Below are 26,962 nucleotides of genomic sequence, written 5' to 3' on the forward strand. Positions count from 1 at the left end.
CACACTGCCTCCCTACCAACCATTTCCATTATGCTAATATTGAAATTAAAGGGGAAAACCCCACGCTGACATTAGCCTGAGATTTGGGGGACTACCATTGTTAAATATCTACCATGTCCTAGGCACTGTGCTGGGTAAAAAATACCATGGCCAGAACTGAGTGGTGCCTATAAGCATCCCATCCAGCCATTGCCCCCAGATTGAACATTAAAGTGTGTGTGTGTGTGTGCGCGTGCGCGCACATGCTTACGGGACTGGAAAACACAAGAACAGATCAACAGACTTCCTCAGCTCCATTCCAGGAGAAAAACTGTAGGCAATTCTTTCCTTCCACATTTTATGGGACCATTGAATTGTGATGTGGTGATGCTACACCTTCTCACAGCTTAAACATTCAGACTAAAACAAAGCTCTGGCTGTCAGAAGATACGTGCTCTTTTGCCAGTTTTGTGGCCAGGTTTCTCTGTGATCCTCAGAAAGTCAGTCATCATCTCTGGTTTTCTTATCTGAAAAGGAAGGTGTCTGAAGGAATCTTTAAGACTCCCTCCCTTTTAAGAGTTTATAATTCTAAGTGGAGGCAGCCCTTGACAAATTCTTCTAAGGTTTAACATAGAGTCCGAGCATTTGGGAAGAATATAGTTCATTCTGAATAGATAACCAGGTGGAGAATTGGGCTCAATAAAGAGTTGGTTCTCAGTGTTAAAGTCTTGGCATATTAGATCTGTGCTCTTAGTGATCTAAGACTCATTACTCATTAGAGTAATCTCAGAAGCATATGAAAACCTGGACATTCGCAGCAACAGACATCCTTGGATGACACTTTTGTCTTTATCAATATCTGATGTTTTCAAAGTGCAGAGATATGTTTTGAGAAGGAATTGATGAGATTACTTAGGGCAAGCCAATGGGATGGTTGAGAATGATTTACCTCCATCAGACCTGCCCATTTCCCTTCTGTTCACCACGTGTTCCCGGCAGAAGATCTCACTCAAAGAAGCATGTGAGGGCCCTGCCTTTGAAGTGGCTGCAGAAGATGCTCAGCAGCAGAGAAGCCAGCAGTTTATAAACAATAATTTGAGTCTACCTACCAGGCTTTATTTCCCCCCTGAACATTTTATTCCACAGAGAGCAAATTCAGCAGAAGTTAACGGACACTTCAAAGGCTAAAATGCAGAGTATTTACTCAGATATCAAGACTGCTGGATCAAGTGAAACCAGCTCTTTAGCTGCTTGAGGACTTTCTCTTAAATACTCCCCTTCCTCTCTTTCCCCTTCTACCCCCTTGGATGTTCAGCTCTGATTACAAAGTAACAGGTCCTCCCTTTTACAGAACACCCATAAGAATTTCCTTATTTTGATAAATGTAGCAAAATACAACATTCTTCCTCTTAGAAAGATAGCACTTAGAAGTGCTATCTTCCAGCCACTGATGACAATAACTCTCTAGGCTTTGAAGTTGATCTACTTGCTAATCCCTCTTTGCCTTGTTCCTGTCAAAAGTGAGAAAATTATACCGCTGAGTGTTGGGAGAATAAATTACTTAATATATTTAAAAAATTTTTAAAGAGTATACATGCAAAAATAAATGTTCCAATCACTGTTATTTCAAAATACTTCTGGATAAATATGTCTAAATGTGTATACAAAACACAAAGAGAAACATAAATATTTATCCACATTCACTTAAAATTAGTAGAAAATGTGTTTTGTTGCTATGTTAAAAAGGAATTACCTGTTTTATTGTTTAGAAATCGCCCACCAGTTGTATTTGTAGACTAGAAGTATAATTTATAATTAACATATATCCGAAGAGTCCTATTTTCACAATTAATAATCATCCCTAGGTAGAGCTTTATACCTTGGCGGACTTAACATCCCTGTATGGGAAGCGAGAGCCACTTACTGATCCCCCACTGCCCCCTACAGTATGAAATTCCCACTAGATGAACTAGTCAGAACTTAGCAAAATGCAGGCACAAATCAACAACCATCAGTACTGTTTGGAAAGCTTCATTTGGAGGTTTAGAAATAAGCCACAAAAGAATACTGAAAAGGACACCCTTGCATAATTCTCTTGGAAGTATGGAGTAGCCAGTGCAAGCCATTCAGCAATAGTGTATGTGCCAAGAGCCTGTACAATGATCCCAGGTACTTTGACTCAGAAATTCCACTTGTGGAACTCAGTCCTAAGGAACTATTATTAATATTATTAATCCTAATATGGAAAAACTTTTATTCATCAAGTTGCTCTTCACAGTATTATTTATATAGTGAAAAATTATCTAAAGACATAATCAAAATAGGAGAATGTTTAAATAAACCAGAGAATAAACATAATAACATGAGAAACTGCCCCACTGTCCTTAAGCAAACAACAAAAAAGGACACAATTCATTACTTCAATGCAAACAACTAGATGAAAAAACACCAAAATATTAATATTTCTTAACTATACATGACTTCCCCATTCTTCTTTCTCTTTTTCTGTATTTTCCAAAAATTTTTGGAGGGTATACTAGTTTATGGTGGAAAAAAGTAATGAACTTAAAATAAAACTCTGTAAGGATTCATAAAATGAAACAGTTATACCCAGGAAATTAAGTACTACAAACTCTAATGAAGTTCAGTTTATGCTCCTGAGTGAGTAGTGGGTTTTGCAAGTTATAATCGCTACGAAGACAGTTCGCAATTTTAAAAAATCTCAATTTGTAACAGAGAGACAAGATCTCAGAGCTGGTTCCTCGCTTCTTTGTAAAGAGCCAAGGCAGGAATAAATGTTATGAATACCCAGAAAGGAGCTACGATTCGGAGAAGGTCTTAAAGGATAAATATTAGTAACATAGCTGTCCTGCCTTACCTGCCTCAGAGTTTAACTCTAAAAGTCGGTCAGACTGAATGTACTGAAACCAAGCTAGTAAGAAAACCAGAGAAAAATTGTCTAAAATCGATTTTAGGAGATTTGATCAGCCTTATGAAGGCAAACAGGATTTTGAAAAGTTAATTCTGCCCAAAGTTTATTTTTTTGATACAATAAACCATACTGTCCAAACTGTTTTTCTTCCTGGGATTTGAATTCAGACACAAAACCAAGAACAATGCAGAAATGGTAATGACAAATAATAAATCACAGACATTTCAGAACTGAAAGGAACCCTCCTATTTTACAGATGAGAAAGAAAATGAAATACTTGTCTGAGGTCCCAGAGAAATGGTGTAGGAGCTAGGCAGGAAGCCAGGCCTCCCGAGGCTAGCTCAGTGTGACACTCTGGGTTCAGAGAGTTGGATGCCATCACTTGGAGTGGCATTTGGGCATCCTGCCAGTACACTCCCTTGCCTGGGATCTGACCGACTACCTTCCTTTGGCCTCATGGCTCCCATTTAGCACTAACAGCTCATTAATACAAATGAAAGAAAAGACCTTACTTTTTCAGTGTCTACTATGTGTCAAGTACTTTGTACACATTATGCAACTGCATTTTGCTGCCACTGTATGAAGTAAATTAATTCTTTTCTTTTAGTACTTGAAGAAACCAAGGCCCCAGGAGTTTAAGTGATCAAGACTTGGCCCGGGCTGCCATTTGCCTCTCTTTGATGGTAACTTCTCCCACTCTTAGGTAGCTAACACAGAAAACTGATGTGTTAGAGTTCTCCAGAGAAAAGGAACCAAAAGGATAAATAGTTAGATAAACGGTACATATGATTTTGGAGGCTGACAGTTAGCAAGCTGGAGACCGAGGAGAGACAGTGGTGTTCTTCCAGCCAGAGTTCAAAGGCCTGAGAATAAGGACAGCCAGTGTTTCCAGTCTGAAAGAAGGCAGGCTCAAGACCCAAGAAGAGTTGATCTTTCTATTTGAAGGCTGCAGGTAGGAGGTGTTCCCCCTACCCCTTACTCCTTCATGGGTCAACCTTTTTGTTCTATTCAGGCCTTCAGCTGACAGGATGGGGCCCACACACATTGGCCCAATGTATGTGGGCCACACACTCTCAGTCTACTGATTCAAATGTCAATCTCATCCAAAACGCCCTCACAGATCTATCAAGGATAATGTTTGACCAAATGCCTGGGCACCCTGTGGCCCAGTCAAGTTGACACATCAAAGTAACCATCATCCATCGTATTCTTCAGTATGTTGAGGACCTGGACTAGGGGGAGGCAAGCAAGGCACCCAGAGCACAAATTTATGGAGGCACTCACTCAACAAGCACCCTGGGTGCCTTACTTCTCTTGCCCTGGTCCTGGCCCCATGTTCCACTCAAAAGGGCAGATTTGATTACCTTTTTTAAACTGAAGCGTTTTATACTGGGCAACAACTTTCTACAATCACATAAATACCATTCTAGAAAAGTCTTGGGTATGCAGAGTTTCTCAAGGAATTGATAGCAAAAAATATCTGAAATACCAAATAAGGAAACAGAAGAAGGGTAATTATTTCTACACTTACTATGGAATGGAATGATAACTCACTTATATTTTCTACTGAAAATGTTTCCTTATAATTTAAATAGTATTTATTGCATGGGGCCTCATTTATTTTTATTGAAAGGCAGAAGCCTTTCTACAAAATCACAAACACACAAATCTTCTGTGTATTATAGAAAAATGCATAGCTATTAAAGATTAGGTTTGAATTATTTTACTTTTGGCTAAAGGCCACTCATTGCAAATTATCATAGTTATTCCTCACATTTGGTTATCTACAGTTTCACTGATGCATGATTTTTTTCACAGTTATTGGGAGGACTGAATGAACCTAATGAGATCATATAAATGAAAACATGTTTTAAACTATTAAGTGCAATACAGAAAAGTGTCACTACTATTAGCAGAATGATAGAACAACCTCTTACCTCAATTCTGAGGTAACTGAGCTGTATCAGTTCATACACTCTCCCTCAGTTAACAAGTAATGTTTCCTCAAACCGTGGACAACATAGGACATGCAATGATAACTCTTCAAACTCAAGGCTGCAGATATCCAAGAAATCAGATAAGTTTAACGATCAAACTTTGGGAACCAAAGACATTCAGCCAGTCTGGAGTCAAGTGCTATTTGCCATCTGAACTAGACCTTGACTTAGATGATTTGTTATTTGCCTTGTAAAGTAGGACTCTCTAAATGACATGGGCTGCGGGAACTCAATATTGGTGGCTTCAGTTGATGTCAGGGTCTTAAGTTGTGTTGCATTAAGTAGCAAGTGACAAAGTTCAATGCCAAACTGTGGACAGGGGTAGATACCTCATTTTTGCATAGAACACCAAGCTGCTCTGAGGCTGTAAGCCTTGTGGAGAATATAGCCCAGCTTGACCCCTTCAGTCTGTATAGCTTGGGGAGCAGGGAGAGGCTGAACCTGGACCTAAGAAGCAGACTTCTCTCAGTGCCGCACTGCAGCAGCAGAGATCAAGACATTCCCCTCCAGGATGGCATGGGTAGAACCTTTCCAAGAACTCACAGAAATAGTTGGTCTCTGCTAGGGAAGAAGTATGAGTAAATGAACCAGAGGCCTTACATCAGCAACGGAGGGGACAAGTCAGTAAATTTTAGGGTATAAATGCAAAGTAGGACTCACCAAATGTGAGTCCATAGACTGGTAGAGTCTTGGTACATTCAAGATACAACAGGAAGACAGGTTTTGGCCTATTACGAAGAACAACTTTCTATAATTAACACAATCAAAATTACTAAATAAAATCTGCCTCAATAAGTTCCTTGCCACTGAGCATGTTCAACTAGAGGTTGAGCGCCCACGATTCCTGGATGCTTCAAAGAAAGGGTGGGATTCATGGGACAGATGACTTCTGAGATCTCTTCCAACTCTATTCTGTGACATCTAAAGATACAGCCAGAGAAAGCAAAGAGAAAAATTGGATGAACACGGACACGTAACTCAAAGCTTGATTCCTGCCTGAAATTGAGCAACTGTTTAAATGGAAGAAATGGGTAATCAGTGTATAATGAAATCATGCACATTTTTAGTTATTTAGGATGAGTTCTCAAACATAGGATGAGTTTTAATGTTTTCAGGGGCACTGAATTTGAGCAAGTTGTTTTCTCACTTGCTGAATATATTAAAGATCTACTGAAATGAGTTACATAAAGATCATAGTTACCCAAAATGGGTCTCTGTTATACAGAGAGCACCCCTACAGCCTTTAAAAGTATTGGGGTGGAAAAGTCCACAAAGGAGTAACCTTTACATTGCCATCTGCTGGCTACTGGCTACTGCTATAAGTGACGGCAACATAATACACTCTCAAATCCTAATCAGATTCCAACTGGAAATAGGAATATTGATTGAATTTACAAATGATAGAAATCAGATGACTTCATTAAGTACTCATAAGCCAAATAAATACCAGAGTACTTTTACAAGTCTATTGGAGATCCATCTGGTTATTGCCTTGATTAGGCGATGTCCTACTTGGACTTGTGAATCCTCCCAGTGGTGCATCCATGACCAGTACTGAAATAACCCTTTGAAATGAGGCATCCTAACAAGTCCTACATTGGAGGTTTATTCAGGTGTATCTTCAGCTCCCACAGATAGTTTCCTAAAAGTAGTTTTAAATGTTTAATTTAGGAGAGCTGACTTACTCTATCACCTAGCAGTATAGTGACATTTGTTGTAGTCATTTTTATATATACATATATATATATATATATATATATATATATATATATATATATATATATATATATGGCAAGTGGAAGGCAGAATACATTAGGTCAAATTATCTCAAGTACATAAAAGCCATGAAGTTAAGCAGAGCAGTTGTTCCAAATGTGCATATCTTAGTTTCACAGGTCTCAGGCTATGCCCTGAAGAACACTGGGGACCCTATGCTGGTAATTCACTCCTTCCCAACAGAGGTAATGCTCCCTCTTCAGTACTTTCATAGAATCTTGTTCATATTGCATTATTACATGGTTGATACTGTATTGTTGTTATTTTGGTTCGTATCTGTTTCTGTACCAGATTGTAGTCGCCTTGAAGGCAAGCATCATATACAATTCACATTTTCTTTTTTTTTTTTTTTTAGCATTCAACACATGTTTGGCATTAGGTAGGCCCCCAATAAATATTTATTGAGTTGAGGTCAAAAGAAGGAAGAAAGGGAGGAAGAAAAGAAGGTTCCAAAGTCTCCAAAATCAGTCTTTCTATTCTATTCCTGAAGTCTTAGCTCTAGACTCCAGTTTTCAAATGCACACCAGACTTTGCCATCTGAAAGGTTCAGCAGAAATTTCATGTTCAGCAATTTCCAAATGGACTCTACTGTCTCTGTACCTCAAACTGTTCTGCTTTTGCTCCTGTAATTAATTTCTCAGTTAAGACATAAATCTGCCCAACCATCTGAGTCATCCTCTATTCCCCCATCTCTGTAATACCCACATTCAATAAGTCCTGTCAATTACACTGAGAGAGACCTCTCAGTCGTATCTTCCTCTCTCCTCCCTCTCTCCCCCAATTATCTGCCTTAGTTCACATCCTCGTCACCTCTTGTGGTGTATTAAGTAACTTCCTAACTGGCTCCTGTCCTCAGCCAGGTACTTCATCATCTATCCTCCATCCGCCACGAAAGTTATCCTCCATACAGATACGACATTATCATCTACTTTTAAACTTTCAATGGCTCTCCACTTTTTACAAGACAAGTCAACTATGGCATACAGAAGTCATCATAATCTTCCTAAACTTACTTTTTTAGATCTATATTCTTCAGGTATGTTCCATAAACCCTAACCATTCTGAGCTAATTGTCATTCTCCAACCACACCAACGATTCTCAATCCTGTGTGCCTCCCCACAGGTCATTCAGCAGACCTAGAATGCCCATCCAATCCCTACCTGCCTTGGCCACTCTCTGCCTACTGAACATTTTTTTGTGACCCAGTTTAGATGTTACCTCTTCTGTGATGTATATTCCAGAATATAAGCAACTGCAAATTTACCTGATCAATGGCAAAATCCTCTGGCTTTATGCTCCAGTAGCGTAAAGCATTTGCTCTGTGCAAATTAGGTATGAGTGCCCCCTCCACCCCGCCCCGGGCAGAGGCAGCTCTGTGTCAGGCTATAAGACTTGACAAGTGAAACATGGGCTGGATTTCAGCTTGGTCAGGTTGAACCTGCCTCTTTGGTCAGGTTCCCTCATGCAATGCAAAACCTTGTTCAGCTGTACATGGTGGCCCTGAGAACTTATCACAATGATTATGATTGCCTTTTTTTTTTTTTTTTTTTTTTGCAGTATGTGGGCCTCTCACTGTTGTGGCCTCTCCCGTTGCGGAGCACAGGCTCCGGACGCACAGGCCCAGCGGCCATGGCTCACGGGCCCAGCCGCTCCGCGGCATGTGGGATCCTCCCAGACCGGGGCACGAACCCATTTCCCCTGCATCGGCAGGCAGACTCTCAACCACTGCGCCACCAGGGAAGCCCTATGATTGCCTTTTTGATGTCACAGTCTTCACCACCAGCTGGTGAATTCCTAGAAGGCAGTTAGATCAATCAAAATTTGTACTCTCAGAACCTATGACATGTAAACATTGATAAGTGTTCTACGAATTGCTATTTTTTGGAATGAGAAGATATTCCAAAAATCATCAAAGAAAGATCTCTGAAGTATATAAATGTGTACATAAGTGTTCTTAGCTGTATAGTCTTGGGCAAGTAATTTGACTTTTTTATGCCCTAGTTTCCTCATCTACGAATTGGGGATAATAATAGTACCTACCTCAGGACTGTTGTGAGGATCTGATGAGATAATATCTGTAGAGTGCTTAGAAGAGTGCCCAGTTCAGAGTATACTTTTTGTAAGTATTGGCTGTTATCATTAACATAGGAGAAAGAAAGGATTCTCAGATGAATCTTTTTAAATTTGACAACAAGACCATTTTGGAGGAAGAATCTTTCTGCCTTGATTTAAAAAAATCTAGAGACAGACGTTACAGTTTGTATAAAGATATTACCATTAATATTAAATGATTGAAGATGTTCTACTTAAGACATGGAATCATACATTTCAGAATTCAGAAGGCATTTAGAGATCATCTAAACTGCTTTTCTTATAGATTTAAGAATTGGGTCAAGTGACCTTTCCGTGGGTTCTAGTGTTTCTCCAACTGGCCCTTACCAAATATCCAGCTTTATTGCCTCATCTCCCCCCATCCCTAGCCCCCAGTATTCTCCCTTCCACTCATCAACTCTCAGTCTCGGGCACCACCAGCCTCTCCCAGAATGCACTTTCACAACTCTTTTGCCTCTGCCTGTGAGAGCCCTCCTTCCTGTGCCTTGCTCCTGTCTCAGCTGATTAAACCACCTCATGCACATCCTTCAAGTCCCAGTTCGATTACTGTATCTACTCTGGTGAAGCCTTCCCCTACTTCTTCAGCCAAAATTAGCTGCTTCCTCCTCTGTGTTCCCAGAGCTCGCTCTGTGTTCATACCTCTAATTAGCACTTATCAGAGCAAGGGCTCTGGCTCTCACCTGCCTAGGATTAAATCCCAGCTCTGTCCCTTGCTACCTGTGCTTCCTTTGCTCCTCTGTGTCTCAGTTGCTTTATCTATCAAATGGGAACAATAGTATATTCATTCATTCAACAAGTAGTTATTGACTACCTACTGTGTATCAAGAGATGTTCCAGGACCTGGAGTTATATGGTGAATGGGACACAAAGTCCTTGCTCTCATGAACTTACATTTATTAGGAGAGTCAAACAATTAAAATCCAGTATAATCAAGTATTATCATTATTTTAGGTGCCATGGAAAAATATGCAGCAGAGCAGAAGACTCAGAGTGTTGGGTGGTGGGTAGCTCTTGTTTTAGAGGGGGGAGTCAGGAAAAGTTTCTTAGAGGAGGTGACATTTGATCAGACATGGGGGAGACCAAGGAACAAGCCACACAGAAATCTGGCAGGAGTGCACCTAGGCAGAGCAAACTTCATGTGCAAAGGCCCTGAGGCAGGAAGAGTAAGCTTGGGGGTAGGGGACAGAAAGACTAACAGGGCTACTGCCAAGTTAGTGAAGCAGAAAGTGGAGGAAATGAGGCACTCCTTATTCTTAGCACCAAGACTTTCAGATTTTTGCCTCTTAAATGTTTCCCCAATCTATTTTCCCTTCTCTTCATCCTTGATCTTGTTATCTCATTATCCCTGATTTCTCTCCTTGCTGTCAACTCCCCTCAAAGCTCTCCTCCATTCTGCTGACAGGATGATCTAAAGACTGTAACTCTGACTCTGTTGTCCTCCGCTTTATACTTTTTCACAGACTGACTCAATGCGGCCTATAGAGAAAGTCTCAGATGCCTTAACATGAAGGACAAAGTCGTCTAGACCTACCCCCTGCCTTCCTCTCCACTCCCTACCTTGCATATACACTCCAGCCTCACCAAAGTACTAGTTCCCCAGAAAACGTATCTCTGGTCTCTCTGCCTTGTCTGACGTTGTCTCCTTTCCCTAAAAATCATCCCCTCCTCCATGTTTGTGCCTGTCCAACTCTATAGTCAGACCCAGTGCCAGAGTTACTTCTCCTGTGTACTCTCATTCCAACCTGGGAATGCCTCAGTACTTCTACAGTACCACTTACCAGGAATTATTAAGATGATCTGTTTATATATAGCTGCCTCTCCAGTTAGCTTCTAATTTTCTCAAGGGCACGGACTTGGTTCTTAATCATGTTTTGTACGCAGTGCATGATCTGAGTTCTGGCCAAGAGCAGCTACGCAAGGACTGGGTTCACGTCCTTTCTCTCATCACTGCCAGGTAAGAACTCACTCCCCAAATCTGTCCCGTTGTCCCAGGCCCACAACACACTGCTGCCCTGTGAGATTCTGTTCAGGTGAATGGGTTTCCAAAGATGCCTGATATTTTCCAAGATTCTTTAATCAGATTCATCCATAAAATCCAAAAAGAAGACAAAATGTACAGCTCAGAGGCATAGACAGCCATATCTCTACCTGAGGAAAACAGGGAAGAAGAGAATTTGTCCTATGACTTTAGAGTTTTAACTATTAGGTTTTGAAAGAAAATCAAATACTTGAAGAAGCAGGCTTAGTTTGAATTAACCCATTTCCAGTGTTCGACCTCGCATTATTTTAACTGAAAGATCACCTGCCAAGTGTAATTTCTATATCTTTATTATACTTTTCTTGATATGTAGAAAAGTTTTCTTGATAATCAGAAAGGTAGTATGGGAGTTGAGAATAGATGCTAAGTCAATTCTTCTTCAAATTAACATTATTTTCTTTACTCAAGCATCCTTTTACAGTAAGTTCAAAGTTCTAGGTTCCATTAGAAAAAATTTTTCCTGTGCACTCACATAAGTGATTTTTTATAGTTCTGTGCCCTAATCACCTAAAAAAATTTAACCTGGAGCTGAGACTAATCATTGCAAACTCTTCCAAAAGTTTAGTAAGAAAGAAGAGCTAAATGGTGGTTATAGAAAAGCCACTGTCATGGAATCTAAAATATGATACAAATGAACTTATCTATGAGACAGACTCACAGAGATAGAGAACAGACTTGTGGTTGCCAAGGGGGAGGGGGGTTGGGGGAGGAATGTTTTGGGAGTTTGGGATTAGCAGATGCAAACTATTATATATAGAATGGATAAACAACAAGGTCCTACTGTATAGCACAGGGAACTACATTCAAGATCCTGTGATAAACCATAATGGAAAAGAACATGAAAAAGAATGTATATACATATATATGTATGGATAACTGAACCACTTTGCTGTACAGCAGAAATTAACACAACATTGTAAATCAACTATACTTGAATAAATTTTTAAAAAAGAAAAGAAAAGCCACTGTCTACCCAACAGAGAAGCCAAAGATTTACTTAATACTTCCCTGGGACAAAGCTGCAAAATGTTGAGTCCATTCTCTTCACAGCAGAAAAGACAGAAACCTCCCTGAATTGTTTCTACCTTCTTCTCCTCCCCCCAAACACTTCTCCATTGTTTGCCCTTGACATCCCCTTCACTGAACTTCTCTTACCTCGCAGATGAGATACAAGGTCCATTATGATCACCTAGAACATGCCTTCCCTTTAAGACCTCCATGCACTTGAACATCCTGAGCTCTTCACTTGGAAGGCATTTTCCTCTCTTGCTGGTCTGATGAAAGCTTACTCATTCTGCAGGAATGAATTCGGACATCACATGCTCAGCTCCTGGCTCCCATCCTCCTCCAGACAGGGAAAAGTGTGGCCTTTTTTGTGTTCTCTGCCAGTCCTAGACTTTCTAACCTCATTTGCCTGAGTGTGATGGATATCTGTTTCCTAGACTATGAGCTACCTGAGGGCAGGGACCATGTTTACTCCTCTTTGTATGCTCCTGTGACTGACCGAGTGTCTGTGTTTGTTGACTGACTGTGTGCCGAAGGCAGAGAACATGTTCTCCTGCATGGGAGAACAACTCCCCATCCACTAAGGTTCAGGGGAATGTAACCAAGTTCATCCCAGGTTGGCAAATGGAGAAAGCTGGCTAAAAAACTGCAGCAAAAGAAGCCCTGATCTGACAATACCTCTTCCAGAGATCCAGCTGAAGGATGAAAAGCATTTTCACTATACTCTCAATCCCCAAAGTTTTTTCCTCATGACACCCATCCTGTTCATTAGGGACATTTAAGTTAAGTGAGTTCAATCCAAAACAAAATGCTTTATTGAACATCATTCCTTTCCACTTCACCACAATAATTTAAAAGATTTCTATTGGTGAAAGCATTTAAAAGTCAGGAATAAAGATAGAGGATAACGGCAAATGGTTTGTTTACGTGCCTTTACACCACTGTGTAGGGAAGACAAAGCACAGCTTACATTTATACCATGTAAATCGCTCTAGAACCAGATGTGGCTTACAAGGTACCTTGTAACTCATCTCCTCTAAGCTATAAAGCCTTTTTTTTTTTCCTTGCAAAAGTTTGAGAAACTTACTGCTGTTTTCTATCAGCAGATACGACAGATGGCTGGCACATGCCTGCTTTGCTAAATGAAATGGGCCCTCTGCAAAATTACTCTTTGATTCCCTTGTGGCATGTCCACAACACCACAATGCAAAATACTACAACATAGCAGAATCTAAACACTAAAGGTTTAAAGCTGTTTTTTTTTTTTTGTAGAAAATGGATTTATTCGAGTGGAATAAAATGCATCAAATATTAAAAAAAGGGAGGTTTGTTAAAGCTGTGCTTTTGATATAAGTACCTTCTTTTAAAAAAATCATGCTCACAGTATGTAAACATATTCACATTCCCACTTTGAAACCATGGAACAGGGGTCAAAAAACGAGGCATTTCCTCCATTTCATGACATAAAACCACTGCAAAGGTATGATGGCAAACCCCAGGAGTACAAAGGTATGCAACTACTCGGCTGTAACTACCAACACAATCATAACTCCATTAGGAAAAAATGTGGACAATACACATTAAGGGATTTAAATAATAATAATAATAAGTGTTACCATAACTTCAGAGTTGGGAGGAGGTGTTTAAGGGCATTTGGCAGTTCTTTTGAAGAGGGAGAGGAAGTACTTGAATGAAAATTCACTCTCAATTGTTTTTCTTTGATTTTTGTCAAGGGGAGAAAGGAAGGAAAAAACCATTTCAATACAGGTCTCCTTAACTCAACCAGTCCAAGGGGAAATTTGAGACCTCAAACTGCAGCTAGTTTAAGGGGGCCAGTGTTACATCATATCAAACACAACGTTGCAAAAAACAAGCTATCTGGAGCTTTAGGGGTATTTGAATAACGAAAATAGATTATCCAGTTGATCTTACACATACATGTCAGTAGAGTGATTCTATTTTTTAAAAAATTAGCAAAACTGTGAGTCAGTTGTTGGCAAAATGGCCTGTTTCTAATTTCTTTTTTCCAGTGGTACCTTCCTCATTTAAAAACTGAATTTGAATACAGATACACACATGTATACTGTGGACAATTGACTTTACTGGGTTAAACTGCAGAAACGTGCTCCTTTGTTCGATGTGTGATCATTGAAAACAGAAAATATTAGATACACTGAAGGTAAAGTGTAGAAAGTGAAATATTTTCCAACATGTAAGGTTAATTTAAATGTGTTCATAAAATTTAATAGCTACCTATCAATTAAAGAAAACTTCTTGAATTATTGAAAAGTGCCAGAAATAACAAGAACCACCATTGTAAAGCAATTATACTCCAATACAGATGTAAAAAAATATATAATAGTAACAACAATAATAATACAAACTCAAGTATAAGGAAAGCCTGAGAACTTTGCCTGGATAGTTGTGTCTTTGTGAATAATTCCAGTCAGTAGCACCCAAATTCAGCTTTTTAAAAAATTTGAAGTGTAGTTTATTTACAATATTGTGGGGAGACCTTCAACATGGCGGAGGAGTAAGACGTGGAGGTCACCTTCCTCCCCACAGATACATCAGAAGTTCATCTACACGTGGAACAACTCCTACAGAACACCTACTGAACGCTGACAGAAGACCTCAGACCTCCCAAAAGGCAAGAAACTCCCCATGTACCTGGGTAGGGCAAAAGAAAAAAGAAAAAACAGAGACAAAAGAATAGGGACGGGACCTGCACCAGTGGGAGGGAGCCGTGAAGGAGGAAAGGTTTCCACACTAGAAGCCCCTTCGCGGGCGGAGACTGCGGGTGGCGGAGGGGGGGAAGCTTCGGAGCCACGGAGGAGAGCACAGCAACAGGGGTGCGGAGTGCAAAGCGGAGAGATTCCGCACAGAGGATGGGTGCCGACCAGCACTCACCAGCCCGAGAGGCTTGTCTGCTCACGTGCCGGGGCGGGTGGGGGCTGGGAGCTGAGGCTCGGGCTTCGGATGTCGGATCCCAGGGAGAGGACTGGGGTTGGCGGCGTGAACACAGCCTTAAGGGGGCTAGGGCACCACGGCTGGCCGGGAGGGAGTCCGGGAGCTGCCGAAGAGGCAAGAGACCATTGTTTCAGGGTGCGCGAGGAGAGGGGATTCAGAGTACTGCCTAAATGAGCTCCAGAGACAGGCGCCAGCCGCGGCTATCAGCATGGACCCCAGAGGCGGGTATAAGACGCTAAGGCTGCTGCTGCCGCCACCAAGAAGCCTGTGTGCAAGCACAGGTCACTGTCCACACCTCCCCTCCCGGGAGCCTGTGCAGCCCGCCACTGCCAGGGTCCCGGGATCCAGGGACAACTTCCCCAGGAGAACACACGGTGCGCCTAAGGCTGGTGCAACATCACGCTGGCCTCTGCCGCCGCAGCCTCGCCCCGCACTCCGTGCCCCTCCCTCCCCCCGGCCTGAGTGAGCCAGAGCCCCCGAATCAGCTTCTCCTTTAACCCCGTCGTGTCTGAGCGAAGAACAGACGCCCTCAGGTGACCTACATGCAGAGGCGGGGCCAAATCCAAAGCTGAACCCCAGGAGCTGTGCGAACGAAGAAGAGAAAGGGAAATTTCTCCCAGCAGCCTCAGGAGCAGCGGATTAAAGCTCCACAATCAACTTGATGTACCCTGCATCTCTGGAACACCTGAATAGACAACGAATCAGCCCAAAATTGAGGCAGTAGACTTTGGGAGCAACTGTAGACTTGGGATTTGCTTTCTGCATCTAATTTGTTTCTGGTGTTATGTTTATCTTAGCTTAGTATTTAGAGTTTATTATCATTGGTAGATTAGTTTATTGATTTGGTTGCTCTCCTTTTTTTTTTCTTTTTTTTACATATAGATACATATATTTTTTTCCTTTTCTCTTTTTGTGAGTGTCTATGTGTATGCTTCTGTGTGTGATTTTGTCTGTATAGCTTTGATTTTACCATTTGGCCTAGGGTTCTGTTGTTTTTCTTTCTTTTTTTTTTTAGTATAGTTTTCAGCACTTCTTATCATTGGTGGATTTTTTGTTCGTTTGATTGCTCTCTTCTTTCTTTCCTTTTTTATTACTTTTTAATTATTTTTATTTTTAATAATTTTTAATTTTAATAACTTTATTTTATTTATTTTCTTTCTTTCTTTTTTGCTCCTTTTTCTTCTGAGCCATGTGGCTGACTGGGTCTTGGTGCTCTGGCTGGGTGTCAGGCCTGTGCCCCTGAGGTGGGAGAGCCGAGTTCAGGACACTGGTCCACAAGAGACCTCCCAGCTCCACGTAATATCAAACAGCAAAAATCTCCCAGAGATCTCCATCTCAACACCAGCACCCAGCTTCACTCAACGACCAGCAAGCTACAGTGCTGGACACCCTATGCCAAACAACTAGCAAGACAGGAACAGAACCCTACCCATTAGCAGAGAGGCTGGCTAAAATCATAATAAGGTCACAGACACCCCAAAACACACCACCAGATGCGGTCCTGCCCACCAGAAAGACAAGATCCAGCCCCATCCACCAGAACACAGGCACCAGTCCCCTCCACCAGGAAGCCTACACAACCCACTGAACCAACATAATCCACTGGGGGCAGACACCAAAAAAAAACGGGAACTACGAACTTGCAGCCGGCAAAAAGGAGACCCCAAACACAGTAAGTTAAGCAAAATGAGAAGACAGAGAAACACACAGCAGATGAAAGAACAAGGCAAAAACCCACCACACCTAACAAATGAAGAGGAAATAGGCAGTCTACCTGAAAAAGAATTCAGAGTAATGATAGTAAAGATGATCCAAAATCTTGGAAATAGAATGGAGAAAATACAAGAAACATGTAACAAGGACCTAGAAGAACTAAAGAGCAAACAATGATGAACAACACGATAAATGAAATTAAAAATTCTCTAGAAGGAATCAATAGCAGAATAACTGAGGCAGAAGAACGGATAAGTGACCTGGAAGATAAAATAGTGCAAATAACTACCACAGAGCAGAATAAAGAAAAAAGAATAAAAAGAATTGAGGACAGTCTCAGAGACCTCTGGGACAACATTAAACGCACCAACATTCGAATTGTAGGGATCCCAGAAGAAGAAGAGAAAAAGAAAGGGACTGAGGAAATATTTCAAGAGCTTATAGTTAAAATCTTTCCTAATATGGGAAAGGAAATAGTTAATCAAGTCCAGGAAGCACAGAGAGTCCCATACAGGATAAATCCAAGGAGAACCTGGCCAAGACACATGTTAATCAAACTATCAAAAATTAAACACAAATTAAAAATATTAAAAGCAGCAAGGGATAAACAACAAATAACATACAAGGGAATTCCCCATAAGGTTACCAGCTGATCTTTTGGCAGAAACTCTGCAAGCCAGAAGGGAGTGGCAGAACATATTTAAAGTGATGAAAGGGAAAAACCTACAACCAAGATTACTTTACCCAGCAAGGATCTCATTCAGAATTGACGGAGAAATTAAACCTCTACAGACAAGCAAAAGCTGAGAGTTCAGCACCACTAAACCAGCTTTACAACAAATGCTAAAGGATCTTCTCTAGGCAAGAAACACAACAGAAGGAAAAGACCTACAATAACGAACCCAAAACAATTAAGAAAATGGTAATAGGAATATATATATCGATAATTACCTTAAATGTAAATGGATTAAATGCTCCACCAAAAGACATAGACTGCCTGAATGGATACAAAAACAAGGCCCGTATACATGATGTCTGAAAGAGACCCACTTCAGACCTAGGGACACATACAGACTGAAAGTGAGGGGATGGAAAAAGATATTCCATGCAAATGGAAATCAAAAAAATGCTGGAATAGCAATTCCCATATCAGACAAAAGAGACTTTAAAATAAAGACTATTACAAGAGACAAAGAAGGACACTACATAATGATCAAGGGATCAATCCAAGAAGACATAACAACTGTAAATATTTATGTACCCAACATAGGAGCACCTCAATACATAAGGCAAATGCTAACAGCCATAAAAGGGGTAATCGACAGTAACACAATCATAGTAGGGGACTTTAACACCCCACTTTCACCAATGGACAGGTCACCCAAAATGAAAATGAATAAGGAAACACAAGCTTTAAATGATACATTAAACAAGATGGACTTAATTGATATTTATAGGACATTCCATCCAAAAACAACATAATACACTTTCTTCTCAAGCGCTCATGCAACATTCTCCAAGACAGATCATATCTTGGGTCACAAATCAAGCCTTGGTATATTTAAGAAAACTGAAATTGTATCAAATATCTTTTCTGACCACAACACCCTGAGACTAGACATCAATTACAGGAAAAAATCTGTAAAAAATTCAAACACATGGAGGCTAAACAATACACTACTAAATAACCAAGAGATCACTGAGGAAATCAAAAAAATACCTAGAAACAAATGACAATGAAAACACGAAGACCCAAAACCTATGGGAACCAGCAAAAGCAGTTGTAAGAGGGAAATTTATAGCAATACAGTCCTACCTCAAGAAACAAGAAACATCTCAAATAAACAACCTAACGTTACACCTAAAGCAATTAGAGAAAGAAGAAGAACAACAAAAAAACCCCCCAAAGTTAGCAGAAGGAAAGAAATCATAAAGATCAAATCAGAAATAAATGAAAAAGAAATGAAGGAAACGATAGCAAAGATCAATAACACTAAAAGCTGGTTCTTTGAGAAGATAAACAAAATTGATAAACCATTAGCCACACTCACCAAGAAAAAAAGGGAGAAGACTCAAATCAATAGAACTAGAAATGAAAAAGGAGAAGTAACAACTGACACTGCAGAAATACAAAAGATCATGAGAGATTACTACAAGCAACTCTATGCCAATAAAATGACAACCTGGAAGAAATGGACAAATTCTTAGAAAAGCACAACCTTCCGAGACTGAACCAGGAAGAAACAGAAAATATAAACAGACCAATCACAAGCACTGAAATTGAGACTGTGATTAAAAATCTTCCAACAAACAAAAGCCCAGGACCAGATAGCTTCACAGGCAAATTCTATCAAACACTTAGAGAAGAGCTAACACCTGTCTCTCTCAAACTCTTCCAAAATATAGCAGAGGGAGGAACACTCCCAAACTCATTCTATGAGGCCACCATCATCCTGATACCAAAACCAAACAAAGATGTCACAAAGAAAGAACACTATAGGGCAATATCACTGATGAACAGAGATGCAAAAATTCTCAACAAAATACTCACAACCAGAATCCAACAGCACATTACAAGGATCATAAACCATGATCAAGTGGGGTTTATCCCAGGAATGCAAGGATTCTTCAATATATGCAAATCAATCAATGTGATACACCATATTAACAAACATGGATAAAAACAATATGATCATCTCAATAGATGCAGAAAAAGCTTTCAACAAAATTTAATACCCATTTATGATAAAAATGCTCCAGAAAGTAGGCATAGAGGGAACTAACCTCAACATAATAAAGTCCATATATGACAAACCCACAGCCAACATTGTTCTTAATGGTGAAAAAAATGAAACCATTTCCACTAAGATCAGGAACAAGACAAGGTTGCCCATTCTCACCACTACTATTCAACAAAGTTTTGGAAGTTTTAGTCACAGCAATCAGAGAAGAAAAAGAAATAAAAGGAATACAAATCAGAAAAGAAGAAGTAAACCTTTCACTGTTTGCAGATGACATGATACTATACATAGAGAATCCTAAAGATGCTACCAGAAAACTACTAGAGCTAATCAGTGAATATGGTAAAGCAGCAGGATACAAAATTAATGCACAGAAATCTCTTGCATTCCTATACACTAATGATTAAAAATCTGAAAGAGAAATTAAGGAAACATTCCCATTTACCACTGCAACAAAAAGAATAAAATACCTAGGAATAAACCTACCTAAGGAGACAAAAGACCTGTATGCAGAAAACTATAAGACACTGATGATAGAAATTAAATATGATACAAAGAGATGAAGAGATATACCATGTTCTTAGATTGGAAGAATCAACATTGTGAAAATACTATACTACCCAAAGCAATCTACAGATTCAATGCAATCCCTATCAAACTAGCAATGGCATTTTTCCCAGAACTAGAACAAAAAAATTGCACAATTTGTATGCAAACACAAAAGACCCTGAATAGCAAAGCAACCTTGAGAAAGAAAAACAGAGCTGGAGGAATCAGGATCCCAGACTTCATAGTATACTACAAATCTACAGTAATCAAGACAGTATGGTACTGGCACAAAAACAGAAATATAGGTCAACGGAACAGGATAGAAAGGCCAGAGATAAACCCATGCACATATGGTCACCTTATCTTTGATAAAGGAGGCAAGAATATACAATGGAGAAAAGACAGCCTCTCCAATAAGTGGTGCTGGGAAAACTGGACAGCTGCATGTGAAAGAATGAAATTAGAACACTCCCTAACACCATACACGAAAATAAACTCAAAATGCATTAAAGACCTAAATATAAGGCCAGACACTTCAAAACTCTTAGAGGAAAACATAGGCAGAACTCTATGACATAAATCACAGCAAGATCCTTTTTGACCCACCTCCTAGAGTAATGGAAATAAAAACAAAAATAAACAAATGGGACCTAATGTAACTTAAAAGCTTTTGCACAGCAAAGGAAACCATAAACGAGACGAAAAGACAACCTTCAGAATGGGAGAAAATATTTGCAAATGAAGCAACTGACAAAGGATTAATCTCCAAAATTTATAAGCAGCTCATGCATCTCAATAGCAAAAAACAAACAACCGAATCCAAAACTGGGCAGAAGACCTAAATAGACATTTCTGCGAAGAAGATATACAGATTGCCAACAAACACATGAAAGGATGCTCAACATCACTAATCATTAGAGAAATGCCAATCAAAACTACAATGAGGTATCACCTCACACCGGTCAGAATGGCCATCATCAAAAAATCTACAAACAATAAATGCTGGATTGGGTGTGGAGAAAAGGGAACCCTCTTGCCCTGTTGGTGGGAATGTCAATTGATACAGCCAGTATGGAGAACAGTATGGAGATTCCTCAAAAACTAAAAATAGAACTACCATACGAACCAGCAATCCCACTACTGGGCCTTTACCCTGAGAAAACCATAATTCCAAAAGAGTCATGTACCACAATGTTCATTGCAGCTCTGTTTACAATAGCCAGGACATGGAAGCAACCTAACTGTCCATCAACAGAGGAATGGATAAAGAAGATGTGGCACATATATACAATGGACTATTACTCAGCTATAAAAAGAAACGAAACTGAGTTATTTGTAGTGAGGTGGATGGACCTAGGGTCTGTCATACATAGTGAGGTAAGTCTGAAAGAGAAAAACAAATACCATATGCTAACACATATATATGGAATCTTAAAAAAAAAATGGTTCTTAGGAAACTGGGGCAGGACAGGAATAAAGATGCAGACATAGAGAATGGACTTGAGGACACGGGGAGGGGGAAGCATAAGCTGGGATGAAGTGAGAGAGTTGCATGGACATATATACACTACCAAATGTAAAATAGATAGCTAGTGGGAAGCAGCCACATAGCACAGGGAGATCAGCTCAGTGCTTTGTGACCACCTAGAGGGGTGGGATAGGGAGGGTGGGAGGGAGAAGCAAGAGGGAGGAGATATGGGGATGTATGTATATGTATAGCTGATTCACTTTGTTATAAAGCAGAAATTAACACACCATTGTAAAGCAATTATACTCCAAGAAAGCTGTTTTAAAAAATAAAATACTGTAGTGCACACTTAAAAAAAAACAATATAGTGTTAGTTTTAGGTGTACAGCAAAGTGGTTCAGATATATAGATTCTTTTTCAGATTCTTTTCCATTATAGGTTATTACAAGATATTGAATATAGTTCCCTGTGCTATACAGTAGGTCCTTGTTGTTTGTCTCAAATTTAGGGGAAAACTAGAATAAGGAATGCCTCATTGAAAAATATCAACTATTATAAGTTATGTACAGTAATAAAGAATATTTTCACTTTAATTACCAAAAATCCTTTAAGCCTCAGCCTCTGTAAGTAGAAATTCTTCTCTAATCTGAAAGGCTTGAGATGTGCCAAACCTAGAGAAGCCCGCATGCCACAACAAAGAATCCACACGCCACATTGAAGACCCAGTGCAGCCAAAAAAAAAAAAAAAAAAGCCTTGAGAAGGCGCATGTCAGAAAATGAATATTTTTAAATTGCAGATAAAGTGGAGACAGGGTTTTCCATAGAAAATGAGGATTATAGGGAGAGGAAGAGGCCAAGGAATCAGATTTCAGGCAGGAGAGCTTTGCAAAGCAGATTTTGGGAGATAAAGAGGAGACAGGGTTTTCCATGGAAAATGAGGATTACAGCAAGAGGAAGAGGCCAGGGAATCAGATTTCAGGCAGGAAAGCTTTGCAAAGCAGATTTTTGAAGATCTCATAAGAAACTGGTAGGTAAGAATAAGGTAAACATTAGCAAATTTGGGCTACATAGGTTACAATCGGCCATGAAATCAAATTCTTTTACCATTTTGGAGTGATATGTAGTGGATAAATGATACTGGATAATAAATGAAATAAACTATTTACAATACAGAACATCATACAATTTTAAACTCTAAAGTACAACTTTTTACACATGTTTAATGTAAAATAATTTTTAAAATTACAAACCAATACACATTCACTGTGGAAAAACCAAAACATAATACATGTAGATATAACTAATGTGAACACCTTGGAGGATTAGACCTTTATCAGACATGTTTTCCTATGTCTCCCCACATATTTTGTAATGGAACCAAACAGAATATACTGTTATAGATGACTGACTTAATTTGTCATGAACATCCTTCCATAGCATTGAGTAGATGTCTAGAATATTCTTATTAATGCTTCTTGCCACTATCACGGACCTCTAGATTCTGCAGTTTTTAACTTTTATAAATAGCATGACCAGGAACAGGCTTGCACCAAAAACTTTATTCATATCCATGATTATTTCCTTAAGAGGAATCTCTGGAAGTAAAATTTCCTAGTCAAAGGATCTATGTCAAGCCTTTTGCCATCAAAGTCAAATTGCCCTGCAGAAAGGCTAACATACGCATCAGCTACAAATAAGTACGCATAATTCTCCACATACTAAAAACACTTTTAAAAAACTTGACCAATGTGATGTGAGGAAATGATTCTCACTGTACTTTTTATTTGCATTTGTTTGAAGTAGAACATGAAAGTTATTTTAAATGGCTCCAAGAACCCCTTGGGTTACTGGACAATACTTTATTGGAAGTAGGTAACACCTACTGCCTCTGCTAGATCTTAATCCTAAAGTTATTTTAACTTTTCCCACGTTTCCAAAACACTTAAATATTAAGTTTAAAATTTCATTAATCAGCTATGTACTTTGCTTGTGTTGAAATCCCTAAATGTTTGATATTCTTTTGAATGAAATAACTAGATAATGGAATGAACTTTTCATTTTCCATGTAGATATTTTGATATGGTTTGGCTTTAGCCAAAAATGCCTTTCAAAATACTTAATTGACATTGAAGTCATTTTTCCCATATTCAAAATTTCCATGCATTTCAAAAATTATGGTGCTGGAATTATAGAACTTTATTGGCATTATTCAAATTTAAATAATATTTTAAAACATCTTCCTGTTTGGCAGTGTGTAGATCCTTTCCCCCTTCCCAGTACGCCACACTGCTCCAAAAAAAACATACCAGATTTCACACAGTTACCTGTGGTAACCTATCTGGAGCAGACTGGACATAGAGAGTAAGATAACTGAGGTGCTAATATTGGCCTGCATAATCCACATGGGTAATCAACACCTAAACAAGACAGGAAAAGATTCTAGAAGCTTCACCTCCATGCCAGTTCTACCATCTTCTCTAATCCCTTACAAGAAATAGTCCTGAGATTGTTTGATATGCAATCCATTTTGTACTCAACAATATGCCAACATTTGCAAAGGGGAGACAGCATGGAACTTAAGCCTTTGCTTCAAATTCCATTCTTCAGAAGACAACTCAGAGGAAAAATAAATAAATTGATCAATCAATCAGAGCTATTGACATTTTCTATTTCAAGTGCAGTTACTGAACCCTTTCAGCTAGGGAGGGGTACAAGTCAAACTACCTTCTAATGGTTCTTACAAATCCATTTTCTTTAGAAGTAAAGAAAATGTTCTTTTTAAAAATATTGATCCCAGCTGACAAGTGGTCAAACACAATAGATTCAGGTGAAAAAGAAAAGGAGATAATAAAAGGTCATTCACTGATTTATTACTGATTTCATAATATTTCAAAATTAGTTGTCCATAAAGTATCTATGAAGAGGAAACTGCAGGAAAAAAAAAAAAAAAGGAGGAATACTCTCCCTATAGAGCAATAGGAGCCTCAATGAACTTATCTGCAGAATGGGGGTATTAGAATAGATGAGGGGGCTTCCCTTGTGGCGCAGTGGTTGACAGTCTGCCTGCCAATGCAGGGGACACGGGTTCGGGCCCTGGTCTGGGAAGATCCCACATGCCATGGAGCAACTAGGCCCGTGTGCCACAACTACTGAGCCTGCGCGTCTGGAGCCTGTGCTCTGCAACAGGAGAGGCCACGACAGTGAGAGGCCCGCGCACCGCGATGAAGAGTGGCCCCCACTTGCCACAACTAGAGAAAGCCCTCACACAGAAACGAAGACCCAACACAGCCTTAAATAAATAAATAAATAAATAAATAAATAAATAAATAAATAAATAAATAAATAAAATTTAAAAATGTATTTAAAGAATAGATGACCTTCCTGTTAAGAACTTTGGTGGATCCAAAACATCTATTCCTTTATGACAATGGAAGCGTTGAAGGGTCTAGATTTGATCTGTTTTAGAAAGGAAAAATGAGAGAACAGACGTGAAGGAAAAAAGGCAGCTAAAATGGTCACGCCCATACTACAACAGGTAATTAGAGGGAACGCTAGTGGTGTCTCAATTCAAAATAGCTACTTTTTATAAAGTGTTTTCTGGATCACATTCTTTATGAAGATATCCATTTAAACAGTTTTAGAATAAAAAGACCTGAAAATGTGACTTTAATTATAATTACAATGATTTTCATAAGTAGACACATTTTACCAACTAACAAGCAAAAGAATTTATTACTTACCATTTGTCCTCTAGAGTAAATTCTCCAACTGCACAAAAGAAACTAAACTCACATAATGTTTATTCTCCCTTTCTTTCCCAAATTAGAGGTCATTTATGTAATACTGAACCTCTACAAAAGGTTACATACAAAAGATGCTAATGTGCTAAGAAATAAAACGAACACTTCATAAAAATATAGTGTAGTTTTCTTTTTCCATATGAAAGTATTTTAAAAAACAGTAGCTTGCAATATGTTACATTCTTATATGACACTTTTTGAGTCTGTGAATTCTTGCCAGAAATATATAGTGTTCACATCATTCCAGTGAATAACACTCAACATACCAATTTTTTTCAAAGGCACAATGTCAAAAATACTTATCGACTTTAAAATTTGTTGTAAAGTGTAAACAATGTCACAGGTGGTTGGTATATACTACAGAAAAATGTCTTAAATATTATGTTAAATTTCAATGTCAGTGAACACAGAAAAAAAAGTAATGTTGGTATTTGAGGTCATTATATTTCCAGCAGCCTGAGACATTGAGACTTATCAAAAATAGTGATCTTAGGCACTTTGCCTACCCCTTTCTTTTGGGAATCTTTAATTTATGTGACATGTTTAAATAAATGGGAGTTAACTCTTCATATGCTTTGGAGATCAGATGAGAAATCACTCTTAAAAACTGTAAAACATGTAGCTGGCTACACACTATATAGTATTATTTCCACCTGCCATCAGGTGCTGTAAATATTAAAGGGTAATTTTCTTCAACCTTTCTGGTTAACATAACTCACCTGCCCTTCAGCTTGCCAAGTGAAATTCATGGAATGGATATTGACAGGAATGGCTGGCATTCTCTGTTGTGCTCTTCTGAAATCATGTGTAAAAGGGGCCATTTTCCCCTCTGAAACAATCAAGATATCTTCTTCAAATCCTGGTTTTAAAAAAAAACAAATAAAACTATCAAACTAGCTGGACTTAAAAGCATCTAAATAAGAACTTGCACGCAAAAAGAACACCAAAGAATCAGTAATGGGTCATTTCTTTTCACAAGGCACCTGCCTCCGTACCAACCGATAGTCCTGTGGGTGATAAGAATGATGCCAAAGACGCATGCTTTCAGGGAAAAGGAGTGGACGTGGAGTTAACTGGTGCTAGCAAATGCTGGGTCCACCTAAAAACGTAGGATTGTAGAAACTAGCAACAGCATGATCAGAACACTAGATCAGCTTAGGTTTCTTGAGAGAGAAGTTTATACGCTTTTAGATGGAAAATAGCTAATTAAAACGGGGAGCCCAATCTTCCTTGGAAATTAAGCTTTGAAAACATATTAAATGTATGCATCTCTCCCCCTTTAATGGAAAAGCTGGACAGAGAGTGAAGACCCAGGCAGGGGAAGAAGCAGAAGCTCCCGTGTTAGGCGCGAAACCTTACCTATGAGCACTCTCGCCTGGTGAGCATCGATCCACAGGTACAGGCTTTCCTCCGGCGGCTGCCCGACCTCCGCCCGCAGCACCAGCAGGCACGGGAGGATGCTCCAGAATCGGAGCGCGGCGGCAGGGAAGACGCTTCTCCGGGCCATACTACTCCGGACCTCCTGGCTGGTGGCTCTCGCAGCTGAAACTCCTGCCGCACCTACCCAACCTGCAGCCGTTAAGCTGTCTCTCAACCGGAGCCGTTCCCGCGTAGTCAGCTGGGCGTGTAGCCTCCCGGCTCAGATGCGAGTGAGCCCGGGTGACCGCGAGGAGGAGGGAGTCGAAGAACCGGCGAGAGCGGGGCAAGGGGTGGGTGGGGAGCAGGAGGAAGAGGGGAGAGCAGAGACGCAAGACTGGCAAAGCAGGAGATGCCAGCCCGCCGAGCGAGGCCAACAGTCAGAGGGTTAAATACAGCAGGAGAGCAAGAGCGGGAAGGGCCGGCGCAAGTGCGGTACGAACGAGGAGGCACTCGGCCCAGTCG

General features: G+C 39.7%; 1 protein-coding gene across 1 annotated transcript in view; it reads right to left on the reverse strand.

The window, feature by feature from the left end:
- The window catches only part of WIF1 (WNT inhibitory factor 1), a gene marked incomplete at both ends in the record, with an annotated part of 87,698 nt that extends 61,110 nt beyond the window's left edge, over positions 1-26,588 (reverse strand). Inside the window, 2 exons of the mRNA XM_079715938.1 lie at positions 25,801-25,940; positions 26,441-26,588. Of these exons, the coding sequence (XP_079572064.1) occupies positions 25,801-25,940; positions 26,441-26,588 (288 nt within the window). The remainder of the gene's footprint in view (positions 1-25,800; positions 25,941-26,440) is intronic.
- Between the last annotated feature and the right edge of the window lie 374 nt (positions 26,589-26,962).

The sequence above is a fragment of the Hyperoodon ampullatus genome (assembly GCF_949752795.1).
Source record: "Hyperoodon ampullatus genome assembly, chromosome: 11".
Lineage (NCBI taxonomy): Eukaryota > Metazoa > Chordata > Mammalia > Artiodactyla > Ziphiidae > Hyperoodon > Hyperoodon ampullatus.